Genomic DNA, 23,667 nt, shown 5'->3' with positions numbered 1-23,667 from the left:
GACAAGGTCCCTACGATCCCTGATGCGCCCACAAAAACCCCAAACAGAGCCAGTCAAAAAAGTATTAAAGATAAGCAAAAGGTATCCTCCACACCAGACAGAGGGAAAAGCAGTAAAAAAACAACTACTGAAAACAACAAATCAAAACCAGGACCTCCCCAAACGTTGGAAGCAAACAACGTCCAAACTCCCAACGTGAACCCAAAGCCTCCGCCCACTGCAACAACTAAAGAAAACAAAACATCTACTCGCTTTAGGTCAATTAACCTCCCGCCTGAAGCACTGCCCTATGTAGTGGTGTTAACAGGAGTTCCACCTCTAAGGGAAGGCCAACGGGAAACACAAATAGAATTGAAAAATAAATGCGCACAGTGGCTACAAATACACAGACCCTTGCCCCCCAATGTTTTTGGGGAAATCTTGTCTGTAAGAAGAGGGGAGTGGATCGGCAAAGGCACCAAGACCATAGCAGGGGATATAATTACGATAAACTTTAGAGATATGGATGCAGTTAATTTTATCTGTAATGCCCCCCCTAGCTATACCCGATCACAGATCCACCCGGTACACTTGTCTTATTTCTATCCCTTTGCACCCCAAAGAATCAGGCAGAACAACAGAACCTTCCCTAATAACTTACCATATCCTGGTACCCACTATGGTCCACCACAATGGCAAAGACCAAACTTTGCCATGCCAAACTACGACTCCTCCCTAATGCAATATGCACACTGGAACAGATTCGGTGCGCTGGAAGAGGTCCATTGACAGGGATGGGACAATCAGTCCCCCAAGACTGAGAGGTTGAAGGTGGAAAATCCCCCACTAACAGGAAGGGAAAAAGGGATGGACAATGAAATAGTTGACGTGCCCGACAGAGGAGGATACACCAAAATTCCGAATACCAGCCTTGGAAGAGAAAAAGGGACAAATCCACCAAATATTCTTAGCGACACTCATCAAAACAATGCCACCCTAACAGAAACAAGCAAACAGGTTATGCCCCTACCAGATGAACCAAAAAGAACCACTAAAGAAATGACGCCAGCAAATCTACTAATAGCATCCTGGAACATTGCAGGACTAGCGGCCAAGTTCGAATCACAGGAATGGCTGAGCTACATCAAAAAATTCCAAATCGGGGGGAGGAGCCAAGATGGCGCTCGGATCGGACGCGTAGCTCCTCGGCTCCGGGGACCATCTCCGCCTTCGAGCCTCTCCTGCCAGATATCCTGAGTTGAAGAGGCGGATTTCGATAACACACGCGCTCCGGTGATCCGCCACGAAATCCTGGAGCATTTGCTCTTCTGCGAGTGGAGGAAATGCTCGGACACGGTTGGCGGCCCGCATTGGCATTCAGTCCGGGACCTCGAGTGACTGCGGCGGCCGGCCGTCCAGCTCGCGTACCTGGGCTTGGTGAATGTGAGGTCCCGGTCGGTAACTACTGAAGGGCAGCGGACCATTCCCCACGTCCCGCTGCATTGCTGGTGCTGTGAGATGCGAACCTGCTACAACTGGGATGTTACGGGCAGTCGTCCTGCTCTTTGTGTAACTTTTGCCTGCACCTCGTCCCGTTACTGGCGACGGCTTCCGGCCTGACCGGGTGTTCGGAACTCAGCGGGACAACGTATTGTACGGATTGTGCTCTTGTTTGCACCCAGGCTCAGTCATCTGCCCCTCGCAGCACGACAAGTTGCTATTTTATGGAGCGCAGCCTGTTCTGAATCGGGGATTCCCTGCCTGACGCTAAGGTGAAGTATCCTACAACCTGGCTGTGACCAGTGTCTCTGGGCGCACTGCGAGGGAAGACATGTCTGACATCATGCGTGCTGCCACTCATAGCTATGGTGATATATTGGAAGCGATACTTTCCCTTCACTCTGATGCTCTACGTCTTGGCTGCGCCCTGCTGGACAAAATGGAGGGCGTGCTCAGTGTATCGGCCCGTGTCCAGTTGGCCGACTCGCAGGGTCCCGATATTGCTCTTTGTTCCACCTTCGCCTGTGCTAAGATGGCGACCACTGGTGACAATGGCTCCTTCGTGACCCCAAGCCTGCCACTACCATCAGCTGCGAGAGGTCGACGCCCGAATTCATATGCCCCGCCGGAGCCTCCGCTACGGCGTGTGCCATTTCTCCTTGCCAGGCTTGCGGATCTTCGAGACTCGCCCCGAGAGGTTATGGGCGCGGGGGTCTCCCTCCCTGTCCTGGCTGTACCCTGCGAGTTAAAGATGGCGTACTCTGCTTCTTATTTGGGACTCGGAGGTCTGGCTGCTCGGGACACGTCGAGTTCCTCGCACTGTGGATATTTACCTGGACTGCCATCTGCACCTGCATCGGCTACTCTGATCTGCGGTGGTAAGGAGAAAACGGGACAAGGATAGCCACTTCTTCTATCTAACTGGCGGAAACTTTGTTGCTGATTGTGGCGAATGGGGGACATACTGTTGCTATTCTATATCGTTGGTATCGTCACTGTGCTCCATTCTGCGCTCTGGAACTATTATTTGCCATCGGACAGCCGACTCCTGTTTTTGCACCGCTCCTGCGGATGGGGAAGCAGGGAGGGGGGAGTAGTGTCTTTGTGTGACCGGGGAACGCATTGATGGTGCTAGATGACTGTAACGTGGGCCTGCGCTGTTATTCACGATTTGGGGACTTCCTTGTTGCTGTCCTGGGTGTCTTGATTGGGTTTTGCTGCCTTGCTTACACTGTGCACTGCTGCTGTGTTTCACGTTTCCTCTGCGTATCAGGCATGTTCTTCAGAATGGGTGTCGGGCATTGTGTTGCTGCTATTTGTGCAAGATCGCGGAGCCGGGGGGCGGATAGTGGGCTCCTCCCCACCTTTCTTTATTTCTGAGAGCTTTAGGATTGTATCCTTTCTTACTCTCTATATTTCGGGACTCCTTTTATTGGGCGACAGGCACACTGCTAGGGGGGGACAGGCCGTAGCCAGCTGCAGGGGTGCAGGGTGGGGGGTACATGGGGGGGGGGATTGCTTTCTTTCCTTTTTTTTTGTTTTTCTTTTTTGTTCTATGGGCCTCTATTCTTTTTCCTTTTTCCTTCCTTGGGGTTTAGACATTTCCCATTAGGTGCCGCGCAGCGTCTCTGGTGCTTTCATCCGCTATATAGCTGTCTATCCTGATTGTTTGACACCAGCATTGACTTGTTGTGCCATTATATCCTGCTTATGTCTATCCTACAGGAAAAACTCTTAAAATTAGACCTCAGTCCTTCTGTAACGTATCACTTGTGCTCTCAGTATGTTGCAATGTACCGTATGTGTGAGCCCTCGGGCTCCTTGCAGAATTGTATTTGCCTTTTTCTATCAATAAAGGTCTTCCAAAAATTAAAAAAAAAAAAAATAAATTCCAAATCATTTGCCTGCAGGAAACTTGGGCTCTCGAATTAAATGACTACAGCCTGGAAGGATACAAAAGCTTTTGTGTCCCAGCCAAAAAAGTAACCTCTGGGAGAGCAAGTGGGGGTCTGGCCATATATGTCAAACTAGACATTAAGGGCACCTGGAGTAACATCAAATGGGCCTCACACAACCTACAAGTTCTAAGGTTCACCTCAGCAAGAATAACCCTTTTCCTAGTTAATTGGTACAACTCCCCAGCACTGATGGAGAGGGGAAAAGCCATTTCTGAATTAGAGGAATGCTTAAGAAACTTAAACCTTTTACACAAGACACCAAATGAACTGAGCGTAATACTAACGGGAGATTTTAACTGTCATTTATGCGACAAACTAAAACCTTTTAATAAAGACTGGTCAAGATGCACTTTAATGAAAGGCCCGCATTTTGCACATACAAAAGAGGGATGGGATTTGGAGAGATTAGCGAAAAGGAACAACTTAACCCAAACGCTAGACCTTGTGGCATTGGGCGAACTAGGAGAACTGACACCAACGTACAAAGGAAGAGGGTGCCACTCCTACATTGATTTTATTCTAGTCTCGCCCATCCTAAAAAGAAACATTACCAACACTAAAATAGAGGCCAGCAGTTTTAGTGATCATAACCCGGTCTTTATTGCAACCGAAGGTTTTGATTTTAACACATGCCCAAAGAAACCTGACACCGTGGAAAAAGCTGTGGATCAGGGAAGAAGAATTAAATGGGCAAAAATTGATGGGGTCAGTTTTTATAAAAAATTACTAATAGATGCTTCAGATGCAATTGACAAATGCTTAGACCCAAGTGTATGTGGGGACCGGGTGGTCAAGGCTTTCGAAGAAATCGCACAACACGTAAATAATTCACTAACGACCACGGGATCTAATAAAATGAACTCAAATCCCCGCTGGTTCGATGCAAACTGCACCAAGGCGCTTAAAGAACTGAAGGATAGCCTCCACTGTAAACCAAGGGATAAGATCAGGGTGACAAAGAGCAGAGCGGAGTATAAAAAGGCCTTGAAAATCCGCAAGCAAAACCTACAAAACCAGGCCTGGGAGGACTTAAGGGACGCCGCCGAAAGAAAAGACATTGTTAGCTTCTGGAAAGTGATTAATTCCCCTTGCTTCCAGGACCAAGGGGCTCCAAAAATCACAAACATCATCTTACCGGAGCAATGGCAGACCCACTTCCAGAGCCTATATAACCACTCAAATCACCTAGCCCTGGAGGATACATCGAGGAAACATCAGCCGGCAAAGCTAGACTTCTCTTTGAAAGAAGTCAAAAGGGGAATAACTGGACTAAGTAAAAACAAGGCCCCGGGCCCGGACGGAATCCCACCAGACCTGTACCTGAGTCAACCTGACTTGTGGGCACCGTTACTCACCAGGGTTTTAAATGAGGCGGTGGTGGCAGGTCTACCCCAGTCCTGGTCAACGGCGACCATAGTCCCAATTTATAAGAAAGGGAACCGCGATGACCCCCAATGCTACCGACCCATATCGCTTATAGACGTGACCGCAAAAGTTCTAGGGCGAGTCATCCTACAGCGATTGCAAGATTGGGCCGAGGAACACCAAATCCTCTCAGAAATGCAATACGGCTTCAGGAAAGGCAGATCACAGTTCTCCGCAGGATACCCTTCATTTTGTCCTATTGTGTCCATTTTATACTATGCCTAGACGCAAGTTCCTGGTTGGGATTCTGAAAGACATAAAACCTAAACATGCGAGAACGGCTCTGAGATTCCTACAGGAAGCAGAGGACGCATATACCCTCTTTTGCACCATAAATTTTATTCGTGTAGCGATAAGACTAAGAAATACTAGAGAAAATTGACCATTGACATTTGCCTGTTCCCATGATGAGTTAAATTGCACGAACATTTTAATCAAGGACTCCCGTATTTAGTGATTTATTTATGTGTTACACTAAAAGCTTTTTATGTGTGTATTTTGTATCTGTGCTTTTATGGTGTCTTTTTAAGAACCGAATAAAGATTATAAATTGAATTGAATTGAGTGGGGTAGATTGGGTGGATTTTAGTTGGGGAGAATCAAATGGAGTGGCTGTAGATTGGGGTAGTCTGAAGTGGGGTAGATTGGGTGAGAATGGAGTGGGGTAGATTGGGGGGAGTGGGCTAGGTTGGGGTGATGTTGGGTAGATTGGGATGTGGTGGGGTAGATTGGAGTGGGGTAGAGTGGATAGAATGGGGGTACATTGGGGTAGATTGGCATGGGGTAGATTAGAATGGAGTGGGTTAGATTGCATTGGGGTAGATTGGGGTGAGACTAATTGAAGTGGAGTGGGGTAGATCGAAGTGGGGTAGATTGGGGTAGAGTTGAGTGGAATATATTGGGGTAGATTGGAGTGTAGTGGTATAGATAGGAGTGGGGTAGATAGGAGTGAAGTGGGGTAGATTAGGGTGGGGTGGGGTATAGTGGAGTGGGTTAGATTGGTGTATTATGGTAGGGTCAATTGGAGTGGAGTAGATTGGAGTGGTGTAGATTGGGGTAGTTTGGAGTGATGTGGGGTAGATTGGAGTGGAGTAGATTTGAGTGGAGTTGGATAGAGTGGTGGGGGTAGATTTGGATGGGTGGAGAAGATTGAAGTGGGGTAGATGGGAGTGAAGCAGATTGGGGTAGAGTGGAGTAGATTGGAGTGGGGTGGATTGGATGGGGTAGATTGGAGTAGGGTAGTTTGGGGTATAGTGGGTGGATTGGAGTGGGCCTAGTGGGTTAGATTGGACTGGAGTGAGGTAGATTTGGGTTGCAAATGGTATTTTGGAGTGAAGTGGAATGGGGTAGATTGGGTAGCGTGGAATGGAGTGCAGTAGATTGAGGTAGAGAAGAGTGAGGTAGATACAGTGGATTAGAGTGGGTAGACTGGAGTGGGGCATTAGGATAGAGTGGAGTGGGGTAGATAGGAGTGAAGTGGGTTAGATTAGGGTGGCGTGGGGTGGGGTATAGTGGAGTGGGTTAGATTGGTGTATTATGGTAGGGTCGATTGAAGTGGAGTATATTGGAGTGGTGTAGATTGGGGTAGTTTGGAGTGGAGTGGGGTATATTGGAGTGGAGTAGATTTGAGTAGAGTTGGATAGAGTGGTGGGGGTAGATTTGGACGGGTGGAGAAGATTGAAGTGGGGTAGATGGGAGTGAGCAGATTGGGGTAGAGTGGAGTGGAGTAGATTGGAGTGGGTGGATTGGATTGGGTAGATTGGAGTAGGGTATTTTGGGGTGTAGTGGGTGGATTGGAGTGGGACGTAGTGGGTTAGATTGGACTGGAGTGAGGTAGATTTGGGTTGCAAATGGTATTTTTGAGTGAAGTGGAATGGGGTAGATTGGGTAGAGTGGAATGGAGTGTAGTAGATTGAGGTAGAGAAGAGTGAGGTAGATACAGTGGATTCGAGTGGGTAGACTGGAGTGGGGCATTAGGATAGAGTGGAGTGGGGGGATTGGGGTTGGGTGAAGTTGGATACATTGGAGTGGAGTCAAGATTGGAGTGAGATAGATTGGGGCAGAGTGGAATAGATTGGAGTGGAGTGGAGTGGTGTAGATTGAGTGGATTCGAGTAGAATAGATTGGATTGGACTGGGGTGGATTGCACAGAGATGATTGGAGTGGGGTAGACTGGAGTGGAGTTGGTTGGATTGGAGTGGGGTAGAGTGGATGGGTTAGATTGCAATAGGGTGGGGTGGAGTAGAGACAATTGAGGTAGATTATGGTTGATTGGAATGGAGTGGAGTCGATTGGAGCTGGGTTGAATGGAGTCAGGTAGATTGGGCAGGGATAGATTGGTGTAGGGTTGATTGAGGTGGAGTGGGGTGGGGTAGATTGGAGTGGGGTGGATTGGGGAGGAGTGGGTTAGATTGTAGTGGAACGGGGTATGTTTGAGGGGAGTGTGGCAGGTTGGAGTGAAGTAGATTGGAGTGGCGTGGGATAGATTGGGTGGATTGGAGTGAGGCAGATTGTGGTAGATTGGAGTGGTTTAGTTCGTGGTGGAGTAGAATGGAGCGGTAAAGATTTGAGTGGAGAGTGGTTGTATAGACTGCAGTGGGGTTTGGAGTGGAGTAGGGTAAATTGGACTGGGGTAGATTGGAGTGTAGTGGGGTGCATTGGAGTAGAGTCAGGTAGATTGGAGTGGAGTGGTTTGGATTGGGGTACATGAAGTGTGGTTCAATAGGCTAGATTGGCGTTGATTGGAGTGGCTTGGGGTAGACTGGGGTAGATTGGAGCAGAGTGGGGTAGATTTGAGTGGAGTGCAGTACATTGGGGTAGAGTGGGGTAGATGGGAGTGGGGTGGGGCTTAAGGGTTGGATTGAGCGGGGTAGATTGAAGTAGAGTGAAGTTCCCCTTTGCACCACTCTACTCTAAACCACTGCACTCTACGCCAGTGCACTCAGCACCACTTTACTCTACGCCACTGCACTCTAAGCAAACTATTCTACACCATTGCACTTATGCCAACTACTCTGCACTACTGCACTCTACTCCACTATACCCTACTCTGCAACACTCTACGCCACTGCATGCTAAGCCTCTCTATCCTGCTCTGAACCACTGTACTTTATAGTTTTGCTAAAAAGCAATGGTTTATACAAGGCCAATTGGTCCCAGAGGAGATATATAATCTCAAGAAAACAAAAGTATAATCAAATAGCCTATGGCATAAGGCACTTCTCTAGATAAATGTAGGAAGGGACACAGGTAAAAATGGTAAGGCGGTTCATTTATTTAACAATATTCACTTTATCATAACAAACGGATTATAGATCCAGTGCTCACAAAATAGTGAAAAGTAACGTGATGCTGTGAGTGAAAGACATTTATTTAAAAACATACATCGCATTGACAACATGAGCAAAACTCCTTACAACACATTTTTAAGAATAAAGGAATTAAGTTTTAAAAGGGTTGACGTTGTTTCGATCTCAAAATTAGAGATCTTCATCAGGACAGAGTTGTGAGCATGCAGTATTCAGCGAACCCTAAGGTGGCGAAACTATTCCTGGTAGGGTTCTGCATTGGGGATAGTGGATGCCTGATGGGGACAAGTCTGTAAATATCATCAAGGACCCACATTGGTGTGGTCAAGGAGCTCCGGTGGTCCGAAGGCTTGATTTGGAAGGAGACTCTGATGGTCAGGAGGCTTAATAGGAAGGAGGGGAGTCAAGCCCCTATGCAGCTAATAGCTAATAGGACCTCCCAGAGGCAGACGTCCTCTTGTTCTACCGACTGCGCGGTACAACACAAATTAATTCTTGCAACATCAACTTTGCGTGGTTGATTTGCTATTAGCTGCACAGGGTCTTGACTCCCCTCTATGCCTTTCTACAACCCTACTCCACTTTACCACACTCTACGCAACTCCTTCTGTGCTATTCCATGCCACTTCACTCTATTCTACAACACTACTCCACTATACTCCACTCCTCTACTCTTTACCACTCCACCTCACTCTGACACTCTATACCACTTCACTTCACTCTACTCTACGCCACTCCACTCTCAGCACTCTGCTCCACTCTATGCCTTTCCACTCTCCTACACTACTCCACTCTCTGCCACTCCACTCTACAGCAACCTACTCTGCTCTACGCTGCTCCACTCTACTCTGAGCAACACCCTTTATGCCACTCCACTCTGCTCTACACCACTCCAAGTCACTCTATGCCACTCCACTCTACAACACTCTACTCCACTCTTCGCCACTCAATTCTACTCCACTCTAAGTCCGTTCACTCTATGACACTCTGTAGTGTAGTTCCTATATTCCCAATAGGCTCTGCGCATTAGAATAATATATCCTATAGTTTAGACGTAGGACTGAGGTCGACTGGGTCTCTATCGAATATTTTAGACTTAATTGTGAGTGCCAGCTAGCTCAGAGGTCACTAGAAACTTTCTCGAATTCACAAGAAGGGATTCGTTTCTGACAACTGCATAAACATGACAACTTTATTTCCCTAAGATAAAACTGATCTTTAGAGTCGTGGAAACAATAGATATATATTTCACTCAGTCAATCGTGCATGCTTCGTTTCACCAGAGTTGCAGAGAAATAGATAGACGGGCGTTTTCAATAAAAGGATTTATTGAACAGTTTTCTTTCTCAAGCATAAGAAATGAACTGCTACAATCGTAAAACTGGTTGTAAAATATAACGCATACAGTATAAAAAGTAGAATAAAATAATACTGTAAGAGCATTGTATGGTTCCTAAACCATAGAAAAATACAACAGAGGCTAAAAGTACTCAACTGGTGCTTCTAAAATACGCCTACCCCGGTGTACCTAACCTAGGCTTAGTACGAGGGAAGAAGTAAGTGAGGTGTAGCATAAATGTAGTATTCTTTTGCCAAGAATCTGTCCAAGATTTCTCTTAGGGTCTAATCAGCTCCGTACCTTAGTTTAGAAAGGAGAAGGTCAGTCTCGGGACTCGATTTCCTAACAACCCGCAAGGGTAACTTGGAAACACTGGAGATGGATTTCTCGGCAGGAGAAAAGACAGTGTCTCTCTCAGTGCGTCTGCTGGAGGGTCGGCTTCCTTCGGCACTTGCTGTAGCAGGATGCGTCGGGCAAGTAGATAGTCGAACTGCTCCAAACCACCCTGTGTTTGCTAAGGCAAGTGTGGGCATATTTATACCTTGAAGGTGCCGAGTTTGACGTAAAGGTGGACATAATAACGTCATCAAAGAGTCTCAGTTCTTTGAAAACTCCATGAGTTCTTGGACGTTAGTTCTCGAGCAAGGGATAGTCCCTAGCTGCTGAAGCCGAGTTTTCAAAGAAATCACTGTAGAGTTTTGGAACTAGTGGAAGTAGCCCTGCCGTATTTGGACTGCATGAGCTATGCCTAAATATGGTTATGATTTCTATGCCTATAAAAGGATATGGTGATTTATACCTATATAAGGGCATGAATCGGGAAAATTACAATAGGGTCCTAAAATAATACATAACAACTCGACTTCTTCCACAACATTCCACAACACTCCACACCACTCCACTTCATTCTACGCCACTCAGCTCAAGCCAATTCAAGCCACTCCACAACATCCCACTTTACTCCACTTTGACAGTTCACTCTCCTTTACCCCACTAACTTTTAGCCATTCTGAACAGCAACCACGCTGGTGTACAACATGACTAAAGCATATTGACAAACCCAATAGCTCTTGCATAGGCGAGATCTCTATTGTTGTGCTGCTAGTACCATAGGCTAACTGGGGAATTTAATAAAGTCTATCTTTGCATTGGAGTTAATAACAATACCATTCAAAGTATTACATTAATGGTCTCATTAAATCCAACAACTTGCCACAGTTGGATTTAATATAACTATTACGGGAAAGTAGTTTTAGAATGTACTATCCTGAAGTTACCTGAAACAGCCCTATAGCAGCCTCTTCTGATTGGTAAGCCTTTGACAGCCTGAGCCAATCTGCTTCCTGAGTAGGTGTAAAGAGGTCTGGGACTGCAACATAGGGACATTTGGTGGGAGGAGATTTGTTTCCTGGAAAAGCCAGGGAGACGAAGGAGCTGGGGAGATAAGCTGGACTTCAAAGGCAGGAGAACAGATGTCACAAGATGCTAGACCCAACTTCTTTGATCACTAGCCAGATGGGAGCCCCCCCCCCCCCCCAATTAGATTAGGAGAGGGACATGAAGGGGAGTGTAGTCACCTAGTTAGCCACACCTTTTGGTTGGGTTAAACAGACACACGCATCAAGGAGAGATTTTTCTCCATTTTGATTTTTGGGAGAATAGTGCATTCTCGGTTGAAAATATGCCACACTTTGCAGGAAGCTGTCGTATCATAGCAAAGGAAGGTAGCTTTACCCCTATTAGTTAGGGTGCCCCCCTCCTGCCAGCCCAGAAGGTAGGATAAATATGGAAGAGATGCCGAAGTTTCTTAGAACACTGCCTGGAATAATTTGAAGAAGAAGGAGTGCCCTGCTGGACTCCTTGGACTGTACACCAGAAGGTTTGCACTCAGCAGGACTGCACCTGCTGCACTCACAAGCCTCAACCAAGAAAGGACAGTGTTTGAATTAAAGAAAAAGGAGTGGACTCCCCGACCAGCAGCAGGTATTACAGAGCTGAAAGAAGCCTCATGCCAAACTAAAGAGAGGATCAGCTCAGCTGACCAGATGCAACTGGAATTTTCATGGACTGTGCAGGTGCATTGTGGGAAAATGAGTCATAGCCCCCAAGAGGCAATACAAGGCTCTGAACCCTTGGCACAAGCTAGTGAACATGTATTTTCCCCAAAGGTACTAAGAACCAACAAGGTTTGGAAACTTTCTGCACAGTTTTGCAGAAAAGCTCCTGGAGGAGACTGGCTCGACACCGAGAGTCAAGCAGCTGTCATTGACTCGCCTCACTGGTTTGTCCTGCTGAAAGCTCGGGAGCTCTGAAAAAGACTTCCAGGGACTCACTGAGGCATCGTGCTGCAGCAGGTTGCCGTTATGGAATCGAACTCTGGATCCGAGGAACCAGAGGACTCGTCATCGAGAGAAAAACTCCAAGAAAAAGACTAAGGGCCTGATTTAGATTTCACGGATGGGTTACACTGTCACAACGGTGGCAGATATCCCGTCTGCTGAAATATAGCTCCCACATTATCCTATGGGATTTATATTTCGGCAGATAGGATATCCGTCACTGTTGTGATGGAGTAACCATTCCGCTGAAATCCAAATCTGGCCAGAAATCCAAATGTAAACATTTGACTGGGACCTAGCCCTCAGCCTATTCGATCCGTACTCCATTGTGGTCGACCCAAAACATTTCCTTTGTCCCGATTCAGCGCAACTAGATAACTATGAGTGATGCTTTAAGCTATTTAGGTCTCGTGCCTAGCGTTGCAGTGCGCAGCAGTGCTCGTGCAGCGCGAGACCTCTTGAAAGGGCTTTAGAAAGCTAACCACACGCTTGTGCGTGTGGTTTTGCTTTCGGCTGCTGTAATTGGCGTTCGCGTGCCTTTTTTCAATAAATACAGCACGCAATTGGGCAAAGGAGGGACAATGCCCTGCCTTTGCTCTGCCCATTCCCACTGGTGGCCAGCACAGGCAGCAGCGCGTGTTCGCCTCCTGACGCGCTCCCTTCTCCACCGCTCCTCTGTGGTGCGTGCGCACCACAAGCTGTCTTCTTGCTCTTTCAGATCTTGACGCGTTCTTTCTGCCTGATATGTCTCACTATCACTCCGATCAGCGTCCTTCTTTGTTTCAGGTACGAGTCACTCTTCCTTCGGACCGGTTTTCTCTCTCCAGTGTATGTCTCATTCCCCCTCGATTGTCTCATTCTCGATTTTTTTTATTCTGAGCTGGCATGTTTGAACAGTTTTTTAAATACGGTAATTGATTAGGTCAGAGTATTAAACCGTTTTGTTCGGTATGTAAATTGTAGATGTCAGAAGGAGCCCTGCTGTGACTGCGAGGGTATTAAATAATCTTCAGAAATCACAGTCGAGCATGCTTGCTCCGTAACACCGTTGCTGCGCCTAGGTTTTGCCCATCAACTTTAGGGAAATGATAATCTTGTCTCATTCAGCAGCTGGGCCTGTGCAGTATTGCCTTCCTTCTCCTAGGGGTTAATTAGCCTTCTTTCAAAGTGTGGCCTATTTAGCTGCAGCCTCGCATGATTCAGCTAGTGCTGGCTGTACAAAGCAGAGTCGGGAACAGGCGGGTGTGTCCAACTGCTTAATTAGCCAGAATAAAAAGGTCCTTTGTCAAACAAGCATCTGTTGCTTGTGACACACCTGACAGCCGCATTAGGCAGGGATGACTGCCTCAAAACCACGCACATCTCCCGCTCTAAGAACGTGCCGCTCATTTGCATCTGCGCAGCACCCGGGGCCGGCTGCATGGGGCTCGTGCAGCTCCTCAAAATGGATGCGTGTGTGACTGGTAAACAAACATTGCCAAAACGAGCTCTGGCGCCAGCTAAACTCAGCAGGCCGCCTCTAAATTTGAACCACCTGCACCCTACCCCGAAATATGAACAGGAGCGAGGACGAGCGCCGTGTTTAAATCATGTATACCCTTGAGGATGAACCTGAGGCATGCTTTTCAACACTCCGATGATATATGGAAGCATATGCCATTCTAGAAAATTTGAAGACGGGCCAAATGCTTTTTTGAGACATCCATGGCAGGAGATTAGGAATACATTGGCAAAGCTGTTTCTCTCCTAACGCATTTTTTGCAGTTTAATTAATCAACTGTGAATTCATGATACTTATTTTATCACTTAAGGGAGTTCCCAAATTGTTCATGCAACCTTAGATGACAAGTGTTCCGCTTAAACGAGCGAAGGAAGCAGAACGTGTTTGTTTTGTAAAGACAACACTATTTGTTGGTGGATTTTACTCCAAATGTAACTAATCTGTCACTTGTTAATGTCTTTCGTGGCCAGTGCTATTCATTGGTGTCATGTGAAGTGTATTTTTAAATCAATGCGGGTCAGTCACGAACAGTGGTTAGAAAATGTGGTGCCCCATGAGTCAATTTGTCTCTGATAGATGCGTCGTACTGCGTTAATATCAATGTTGCACTGTATGTTTTGCCAAAATAAGCACAGTAAAGCCTTTACTTCTGTGCATGCTCCTGACAAACTTTATAATAGATGTACTAACTTTTCAATTGTCCCCTATTTACGTACTCCGAATTGGAAATGTGCCATATATGATTTTTTTTGCATCTACTGTGCAGATAAAACGCAGATATCTTTTTATTTGGTGAAAGTATTATTGTTTAACACAAATGATTTAACAAATTATAACAGGGAGCAGAGAGTAAGAACTGCTTTCAAGGTCTGGGTGCTGCTGTTGCTCCTTATGGCCTTTAATCTGGTCCGCATGAAATGGAAAACTCCTCCGCAGAGCTACTTTGCCAGACCGGTAATTCCATCCAACTAGGAGTCTCAGCAATAAGAAGGAAAACAATCATTTGCAATGCAATAGGTCTCGCATTATTAAAGTTTGAGCTATTGGCATTGTTAAATAATGCAACACCAATAGGTCAATCTTTAATAATGCGAGACCTATTGCATTGCAAATGCTTGTTGTTGCTAGAATGCATAATTTTTGATTTAATCTTTAAAAAATCTTATCTCTGGTATCGTACATTAGATTGTTGTAATTTTGCTGTCATTTTAAAGATGAAGATATTCTCTATTTTAATAAAGTGGTTTGGGATTTTTATTGTGTTGTGTCGTTTACTAATATATTGTTTTGGTGGTATTAAATGCTTTACATATACCTGTCTCCTAAATTAAGCCTAACTGCTCATTTGCTAAGATACCTAGGGTTGAGCAAGGATTAATATGCTGAGAGTTTACCAAACCTGTTAGTGATTGTGGTATTATGATTAGCTGACGGTAAATACCCCAACCTACTGATAACCCACTTTCCTATAGAACAAAATACAGCTTTTCTTGTGCTGTGTGATCTGCTATTCCTGTGCCCAAGCAGGGGAGGAGAGGTATTGCTGGGTGGCTGAGTATAGTCTTGCACAGATGCAGTAAATGCTATCCATAGTAAATCTGTTTTCATATTCCAAGCATTAGGTTGTGAAAGGTGTTGTCAGTTAAATGATGGACCAGCTATGTTGATCTCCAAATGCATTTGCCAACAGTGTCACCAGGGAAACTTGGCTTTCAAAGGCTGATTATCTTTGCTGCCATGATATCAACTAGTTCAAAGTAATTGTTGAGATGTCTACATAGTGCAAAAAGTGTGGTCCTTCTCTTGATAAGGTAGCTTACAGCTGCCTGAAGAGACAGCAGTCAAATGGAGCTGAATTTGTCTTTGAGTACTCCAGTCTTCCCTCCCTACAATGTTGCTTGCCGGTGATGCACACAACAGATCATGGACGGAATGCTGAACAAATCAAAGGTTCACCCCCAGTCACAGATCTGGTTTAAATTCATCGTTCTTTTGTTTTCCATGCCATTCCAGTTTGTACCCAACCATATGCAAATCAGTCTTCAACCTGCTCCCCATGGGAATGTTTGATTTGTTCAACATTCCAATCATCATCTGTTCTTTTTGCTTGCGGTGATGGGTCATAGTGCAGAGTCTTTCACTGCACCACGATTTGTGATCTCTGGTTTGGGCATGTTGGTGGCAGGATGCACGAAGGAGGTGAGCAGCATAATCAAGGTGATACCGTTTATATGTTTATTAGTAGTCATGCATTTAACCCTGTGACGAAAATAGGCTAATGGAGGCAGGGTCAATGAATTGGACTACAGTGTGCCCAGCGAGCCACTTGGCGATAGTAGGCTATGATTGGGTGAGTATTGTTGATGGGTGCCTGAAGTTTAAGTATGTACACCCTCCACAATGTGCTATTTCTAGTGACTGTTGTGCTCCAAACTTTGGATGTGTGGGACTGTAATATTAGCAATGTAGATTATCGAGATAGGGAGGGGGTGTGAAAATATGTGTGGCACTTTGCAAAACAAAAGATAATTTTTGAATTGAGCTAGCAAATGAACTAGAAACCTATAGTTGAGTAACTGTAGACTATGCTATTAATACATGCTGCCAAGTAAAACCGTGATTTTTATGCTTTCTGTAGCATAGTCACCTGTCAGGAAAGTGTGACTAAAGGCGTGCATTGCCACAACATGTTCTCAATCATTTGTGCTTTACCATGATGGTTAGCAACACATTGTTGGATATGTGGTAGAGCCATTGTGCAGCATGGAGATCAGCATGAGCCCTATATCCCTCCATTGGCACAGCCATACCTCTGTAAGAGGTTGTGCAATATTCAGCATCACCCTTAATCCCTACATCTTTCACAGTGCATGCCATTAGCAATTGCCTTTCACAAACGTCTAGTTGAAATGCTAGTGGATCCGCTGGGAATCATAAAACCTGGTGCAGAAAATGTTCTAAATGCTATTAACCTGTTTCTCCTAGAATGGCCTGTGCAGGGAATTAGGTTTGGTTGATTATCATTGTACCTTATCATTGATGGACACCTTTGGACAAAAGACTGTATTGCATTATATTTGTATTGATGTAATGCTTTGTTCTTATCTGGAGCAGTCTGTGTGCTGGATGGGACAGAGTTCGATGAAGGGGTAGCGTGGGAGCCGGATGGAGAACCATGCAGTACCTGTGCCTGTGTAAACGGGGACACCATCTGTGGAGCAACGCAATGCCCACCCATTGCTTGCCTGCACCCCACCCAAACCAATGGTAGGTAATAACTATGGGATACTCCATCACAAGCATTGCATGCGCCTGCACCATTCTTAATAGTGATTCTTAAACATGAGGGAAAGTCACTCCCTTGCCTGCATCCTTCAACTATTCCTTTCAGTGAGTTCTGAAGGAAGAAAATACATTTTGCACAGGCAGCACTCTTGCACCATTCTTATCAGTAACTCTTGATGCAAAATGGCATGTGTGACGAGTATATCCAAGCAGCTCTCATACTTCATTCCTCACAGTAACTTCTGGACAATTAGAGACTTGCAGGGCAAATGCTTCTTTAGAAAAGTCTGGAATGGGAAAATTCATTTGCACAGTTTCTCTTAATTTTGTTACACTTATACTATTTACTAAAAAGCTGTGTTACAGGTATGAAAAATAGACTTGATTTTGAGGTCTATAGTCAATCAAATTTGAAAACTGAGTCGCAGTAACATTTAAAAAAAACTATTCTTGAAAGATTGTATTAACCTGAAGGGCTAATATGTGATTCATGATATAGAATTTGCTTCTTCACGCCAAACCACATTTACATACTCTATATCTTGTATCATGCAAGAATGGTACAAATAAGTGCTTCTTAAGGCCGTTTAAAAAATATTATCTTCCAGACAATGTATTGTACAAAAACGTTATACATGTCTGAACGCCGTTACTCCCAGTTGCGGTTGCCATGCCGTGAAATTGAAACTCCTGTGAAGTGTATAGAGCACATTTTGAATCACCGAGGCTACTATGCTGTATAACGTTTTTGTACTATATGTTATTTTGAATATTATATTTTTAAAAAAACGGTCTTAAGAAGCAGCTATTATTGCTATTCTTGAAATAATGATACAAGGTGTAGAGTATGTCACAGTGATTTGACCCTGAAGAAGCGACTAGTATGTTGTCAAACCTTCATGTTGACATAATCTTTGAAGAATAATTAAAGGAAAACAAATCTGTGACTGTGTACAAACCTTGAAGAGCCTCTGTTTCCCTCCAGTTTTGTGGTACAGGTATGCACATGTAAAAGAGTATAGCTAAAGTGCAGAATCTCGAGTTCTAAGAGAAAGATCAGCTTTGTTCTATTTAGACCTGTATAAGATTGCACAGTATCCTTCGACCAGCTCCACATATTCCCTAAACGACGTTTAGCCTTTAGTACTCATTATTAATACAGTGTTTCCAAGACCTCAGCCTACCCATTTGCCTCTTCACAGGTGACTGCTGCCCAAACTGCGACAAGTGCACCTACAACCAACGCATCTATGTTGATGGGCAGGAATTCATCGATCCTGACGAACCCTGCCAGAACTGCAGGTGCAAGGTACGTGCTAGAGAGAGCTATAGACTAAAGCCAGACCTTAGCTGGAGCTATATTCATGGGGGCACTAACCCACAGAGGGAAGGTTAAATCGGAAGTCCATCAACCAACCCAGGGAAGGCCTGACCCAGTGAGGGCAGACTAAACCTGTAGCCTTCAGCTGGGAAGTGTTGATATAGCAGGTAGCAGGCTGCATATGCTGCCGGTCATGGGGGAGAAGAGGAATATTGACTCAGCCAGTGTACTCTGTGCCGGAAACCAATCAAGCCTGGCCCAGTGATATCTAATTGCAACTGGATCGAGCAACTGGGGGAAGGGTAGTGAGAGGAACTGGTGCAATGTGAACCGACTGCATCTGACATTAGCCCACAGGAAGTACATAGTTTGAATAAAGTGAGCAACTGGAAGTTACTTGGAAAGTCAGAGCAGAGTGAACCTCGAGTGAGCCCCACGGCTGTACTAATCCACCAAGAGCATGCTGCATCTGTAGAACTCTGGTCAGCTAAGCACAGGGTCTTAGGCCTGACAGACACCACAACAGCCAGGTTTTGTATGAGATCCCCATTGCTTCAAGCATTCTGAATGATTCTGAGGAATTGCCACACCATTGTATTTCTGATAGCCCCACCTGGTGCTCACCAATTCTGGTCCACAGATGATCTTAAAATAGTCATGTAGACAATCACCAGTGAAACCTCCACTGGCCTAGGTTCTGTTTTGATCAGCTTTACAATTCTTTGTTGAGGCCCTTCACTCTAAACTTAAGGTAAAAGTATATACTGTGGCATGACCATTTTTTTGGACTACATTCATGTGCTTACTTAACAGATCAGTACAGAATCTCTTTATAGTTGCATACTCTAAAGCCTACATGGCGGTTACTTAACAATAGATTTTACCCTCTTCACATCATCCAGAGTGTATTGATTTCTGTGCCTGGATACTGAAAGGTGAGGACCAGAACATTTGGCTCTTTCGGAGTCCCTCACGTGATATGGGTCTCTTCAACAGAGAAAAAGGGGAAAATCCACTCTGGAGATCAAACTATTACAAATAAAATATATTATCTACTTGGTGTTTGCTCTCGTTTTCCAACCCTTATTCCTACTAGATTAGGCTGTCATGAATAGAAGAAACGGAGCAATAGAAGAGAGTGGTTCAGTATATATACATTTGATTTGCATGCAAATGCAAAAGTTTAGACAAATTGGTGGTTCAGATCCCTGTTCGGTGGAGCAGTGTAAATAACTTAGGGTTCCTTACACTGAAGATCCCTGTTATCTAGTTAAAGATAACTTGTATAGGGTGTGAATTTAAGGGAATCTATGGGACGTGAAGATACACAATAAGCAATGGGGCCAAGGGTTCCCATAGCAGTGCAACCATCAATGCACTTCGCACTTGGTAGCAAAGAGAAGATTTAAGTTGAAGCCTTTGACTAGTGCCTAGAGGTGGTTTCTGTAGAGGGCCGTCTATAAATGCATCCATGAACCAGTTTACAATTTAAATCTCAGCCTTTCTGCCAACACTGACATAAAAGAGGCTCATTTATGCAATGTTGGCAAATGGGTATCACTACACCCTAGTTCACTTTCACACTAGTAATTTGGTGGTAACAAGATCTGCATCCTCGTACTAACATGGACCACCCAGAAACTGAAACCGCAATGGCCATATTACATGCGTTAATATTTTGGAGTTGTATAGCTGCTCTTATCTGGGGGTGTTTCATGCAAGATAAAGTTATTGACCGCACTCTAGTCACATTTCAGTAGACAATCCAATATTGGTTATGAGCATCTTGCACCACCACACTGTCACATAGATCGATGATATCACTACAATCAACACAAAGACACACTGTTGTGGGCACCAGTGATATCACTGATGCCCCAGAGAAGCACACACACTTTCACGCCTGATGGTGTCACTATAGCCCAAACCCAGCACACGCGTACACAAGCTGATGACTACATGCAGCTGCTTTTCCTTCCACAGTGTACATGTGACCATGTCACTCTTTGTCCGAGACCGATGTATTTTGTCTTTTATTTCAGGACGGTACAGTCCAGTGCTCCCGTACTGTTTGTCCTCCAGTGACCTGTCCCAGACCAGAGAGGAGAGCTGGTCAGTGCTGCCCCAGGTGTCCAGGTACAGAATGAGGAGGGATAGAGCAACACAGTATTGTCCAATCTGTTCATGTAAAGTATGTCAGACCAAGACACTTGGCTAGATCGCTGCTTTAAATAAGCAGCGGAGCGCCAACTGGAGAGCATGCCATTGTTGCTTTAAGTGCAAGTAGACGAGTAGGATGCTGGCCCAACTCTGCAAAAGTGGCAGGTACATTTGGAAGAGCAGGGAAGATTGGGTAGGTGCTGCTTCAAGTGACCACATAGATGGCAGTGTGCATGCCGATGTGGTTCTAAGAAGCTAGATATGGGCTAAGTGGAAAGTAAGTGCTACTCTAATTGCTATTGTAAGGAGAAGACTGGCAGAGCAGTGCAGGCTACTGTCACTCTTGCTACCCATGTACAAAAGTAGGAGTAGTGTTTCCTGAACTCTCAGTTACTAGTGTAAGTGTTACTGGTCAGAAAATCATACCCAACTTTGTACCGAACAATATATTCCAGCCATAACCAAATTAATTTTCCAAATTACATCTTCTTCTCTACAGTACACAGTATTCTGTGACTCCCCTCCCCATACCCATCCACCATCACTAAATTCTGTTTGTTATCTACTTTCCTACAGCTCTTGTCCTTCCCTTATTGTTATGTATCTTTGCTCATTGAAACTAACACTTGGTCCTTGTTGATATCATGTCACCTTGGCTTTGGCCGTTTGTAACTGTTGAGTTCATAAAACCCTGGTGCCAGCTCTTGTTAGGCATTTGCAGCATTGCTACAAGTGATCCTTGTTGGGGGTATGTAGCATTAGTAGTAGCTGGTGTTGCTTGTTGAGAGCATGCTGTATTGGTATTAGCAGTAGCTAATGGTCTTGTTTTGTGGGAGAGTGGCATAGAAGTGTGCAAATGTCTTGAGCAGTCATCTCTGCTTCCTGAAATGGGAAACAGCAATATACATTTTCCAAATATCCGTTTTTTTCTCCCCCAAAATCATGTGAGCAGTTAATATTTGCTTTCTACATAGTTTAGTTAATTTGCTTTCTACATAGTTTAATTAATTTACAACAGTAAAGGAAGAATCTTTTGTGGGAGGAAGGAAAACACCCCAAAAGGCCACAATAAGTGAAACCTTTTAACATTCCTTCCCCTGTAAGACTATTTAGTGGACTTAGATATTGATGGGTTACATGTTTTAAAAGCTTAGCTTGTGATAGTACTGAACACTTTTCATTTATTATGGAGTAAGATTATGCAGTTATAAGACTGACGCAAGTCAGTGTGTGTGTCACACATGCTTAGAAACGTAATACATTTATTAGACCAATTGAGCATTTTTTTTGCCATGCAAGGAAATGCAATGTTGCACCATGAACAACTGCGGACTTTATCTAGTTAGATTTATACCTGAGATTGGCACCTGTTTTTGAAGGAACAGGGATATGTCTGTATGTTACTCCATCTCTTTTTCGAGGGCTCTAACAGTGTCTCTTTCTTCCAATGTCCTTTTAAAAGACTGCACATTTGAACAGCGAGTCTTCCTGGATGGAGAGCAGTTTGCCAATCCTCTGAATACGTGCCAGGAGTGCCGCTGCTCCAACGGAAGGGTGACTTGTGAAGACCGGAAGTGCCTAGGGGCCCTCTGCTCCTACCCCCTTCCTGGAGCATGCTGCCAAAACAACTGTAACGGTGAGGGCTGCTTCCAAGCCTGGGTAGCACCATGATGAGAAGTCCATAGGCAGGTCTTGTCTTATTGTTGTAGTTTTTAGTCTGTGAGTTTTGTCATTTCTAACTGTCGTCTTGCTGAATTTCCTTCCGGGAGAGATGCTCTGTATCCTGTTCTTCAGGGCACCAAGGAATGTCAATCTATTAATGAGCTGCATAAGCATCTCCAGTGCTTATGCTCTAGATTGATGATTATTTGTAAATTCTCTGGTACCCTGAAGCAAAAAAAGTTCACCTTCCCATGAAAGAGAATAACAACCTTTTCTGCAATGTTGTATGGATTTTACCTGAAGATAGTTTGGAGGTGGGAGAATGTGTTATTCACTAAATTCTTTCAGCATTGTGAAATCAAAGGGTCGTGGATTATAAGCCAGCCAAGGCCAGTTCTATGAGACAGTTGAGGCCTTTTGAAACTAGTAATGGTGAAATTTTGGAAATGCCAGCAGAGCACTTGGTGCGCCAGATGTACGACCCTATTTTGCATGCGCAGACGGGTTTGCGACCCGTTTGGGAATGCAAAATCTAATAGGGCCATGTACAAACCCTATTTAGCGATTCGATATTTTTTTGCGTCTCGCTAAATAGGAATTGAAAGTTGCTATTAGGAAGGGGCCTTCCAAGGGCGCCCCTGCCTAATAGCGAGTCAGAGACCTATGTAAGAATGTTTTGCAACCCCAATTCCGGTCGCAAAACTATCGCAATTTACCGCCCTCTTCAAGAGGGTGGTAAAGCCCTTGCTAATGGAAAGGGGTCCTCAGGGGACTCCTTCCCCTTTGCCAATGCAGGGGAAAATATTTTTTAGAGACAGGCAGCAGTCCCAGGGACCACTACATGCTCTTAAAAAATGAAACAAAAATGTCAATTTTTTCTTTAAGGAAAATGGGCTGCATTTTTGGAAAAAAAATTGCTTTATTTAAAAGCAGACCCAGACATGGAGGTCTGCTGAGCCCAGCAGGCCACCATACCAGGGAGGGACAGCCATTTCTCTTGGGGTCGCAAATTGCGAGTGCCTCATGAGGCATGCAATTTGTGACCCCATTAAGAATCGCTAACAGTGTCTCAAACCCTGTTGTACATGGCATTTAGTGACTCGCAAATTGTGACTCCCAATTGAGCGCAATTTGCGAGTCGCTAAATGACATGGTCGTACATCTGGCCTGAGATGTTCTATTATTAATAGTGCCCTCCCACTTAGTGCTCTTATTCAGAAGCTTACCCAAAGCTTTGTTCTACCACATAAAACCTTTTCCCTGTCTACATGCTCCTGTTTTAGTGCTCACTGTCTGTAACATGCAAGTTTATGAATCTGGGAAATGGGGATCAACTGTTACATGTAAGCAGGTTTTCCACAGAACTTCTAATGTGGTATAATTAGTCATTGTGTACAACTTGGTGAGGCAAATATGCGCACTTGGTAACCCATCCTTCTCCTTACTTAGGTTGTTAGAGAGTACAACTACACCACCTCTTTCACTGAAATTCTAACATGGCTTTAGTGGTGTAGATTAAGTCCATCCAGTCATTGAGCCACTAACTGAAAGTCAAAATGAGCAAACTCTTAAGTTTTATATTTACTAAAGCACAAAGAAAGCGTGCAATGTTTTGACCCCTCTAATTCCTACAAACATATTCCTAATGTCCTATTGTCGTAATTTTAGGGTGTAATTTTGCTGGAAAAGAGTATCCCAATGGAGCTGACTTCCCACATCCTACAGACAAGTGTAAACAGTGTCACTGCATTGTGAGTATGATAGAGGGGTTTCTGCATGCAAACGTTACATTTATACCAGATATATTATGTAAATATTTCTGTGACTACAGGTTATTGTTGACATGAAAAAGGGCAATTCTTGTTTTCATGTTCTACCTTTTTGGTGTCT

General features: G+C 44.7%; 1 protein-coding gene across 1 annotated transcript in view; it reads left to right on the top strand.

The window, feature by feature from the left end:
- The window catches only part of KCP (kielin cysteine rich BMP regulator), a 694,272-nt gene that overhangs the window by 384,719 nt on the left and 285,886 nt on the right, over window positions 1-23,667 (top strand). The window contains exons 28-32 of the mRNA XM_086918865.1: window positions 16,464-16,616; window positions 17,837-17,943; window positions 19,998-20,091; window positions 21,578-21,751; window positions 23,446-23,528. Of these exons, the coding sequence (XP_086774991.1) occupies window positions 16,464-16,616; window positions 17,837-17,943; window positions 19,998-20,091; window positions 21,578-21,751; window positions 23,446-23,528 (611 nt within the window). The remainder of the gene's footprint in view (window positions 1-16,463; window positions 16,617-17,836; window positions 17,944-19,997; window positions 20,092-21,577; window positions 21,752-23,445; window positions 23,529-23,667) is intronic.

The sequence above is a fragment of the Lissotriton vulgaris genome, chromosome 1_1, assembly GCF_964263255.1.
Source record: "Lissotriton vulgaris chromosome 1_1, aLisVul1.2, whole genome shotgun sequence".
Classification (NCBI taxonomy): Eukaryota; Metazoa; Chordata; class Amphibia; order Caudata; family Salamandridae; genus Lissotriton; species Lissotriton vulgaris.
Note: the sequence above shows the minus strand (reverse complement) of the source record. Positions and strands in the feature narration are given on the sequence as shown.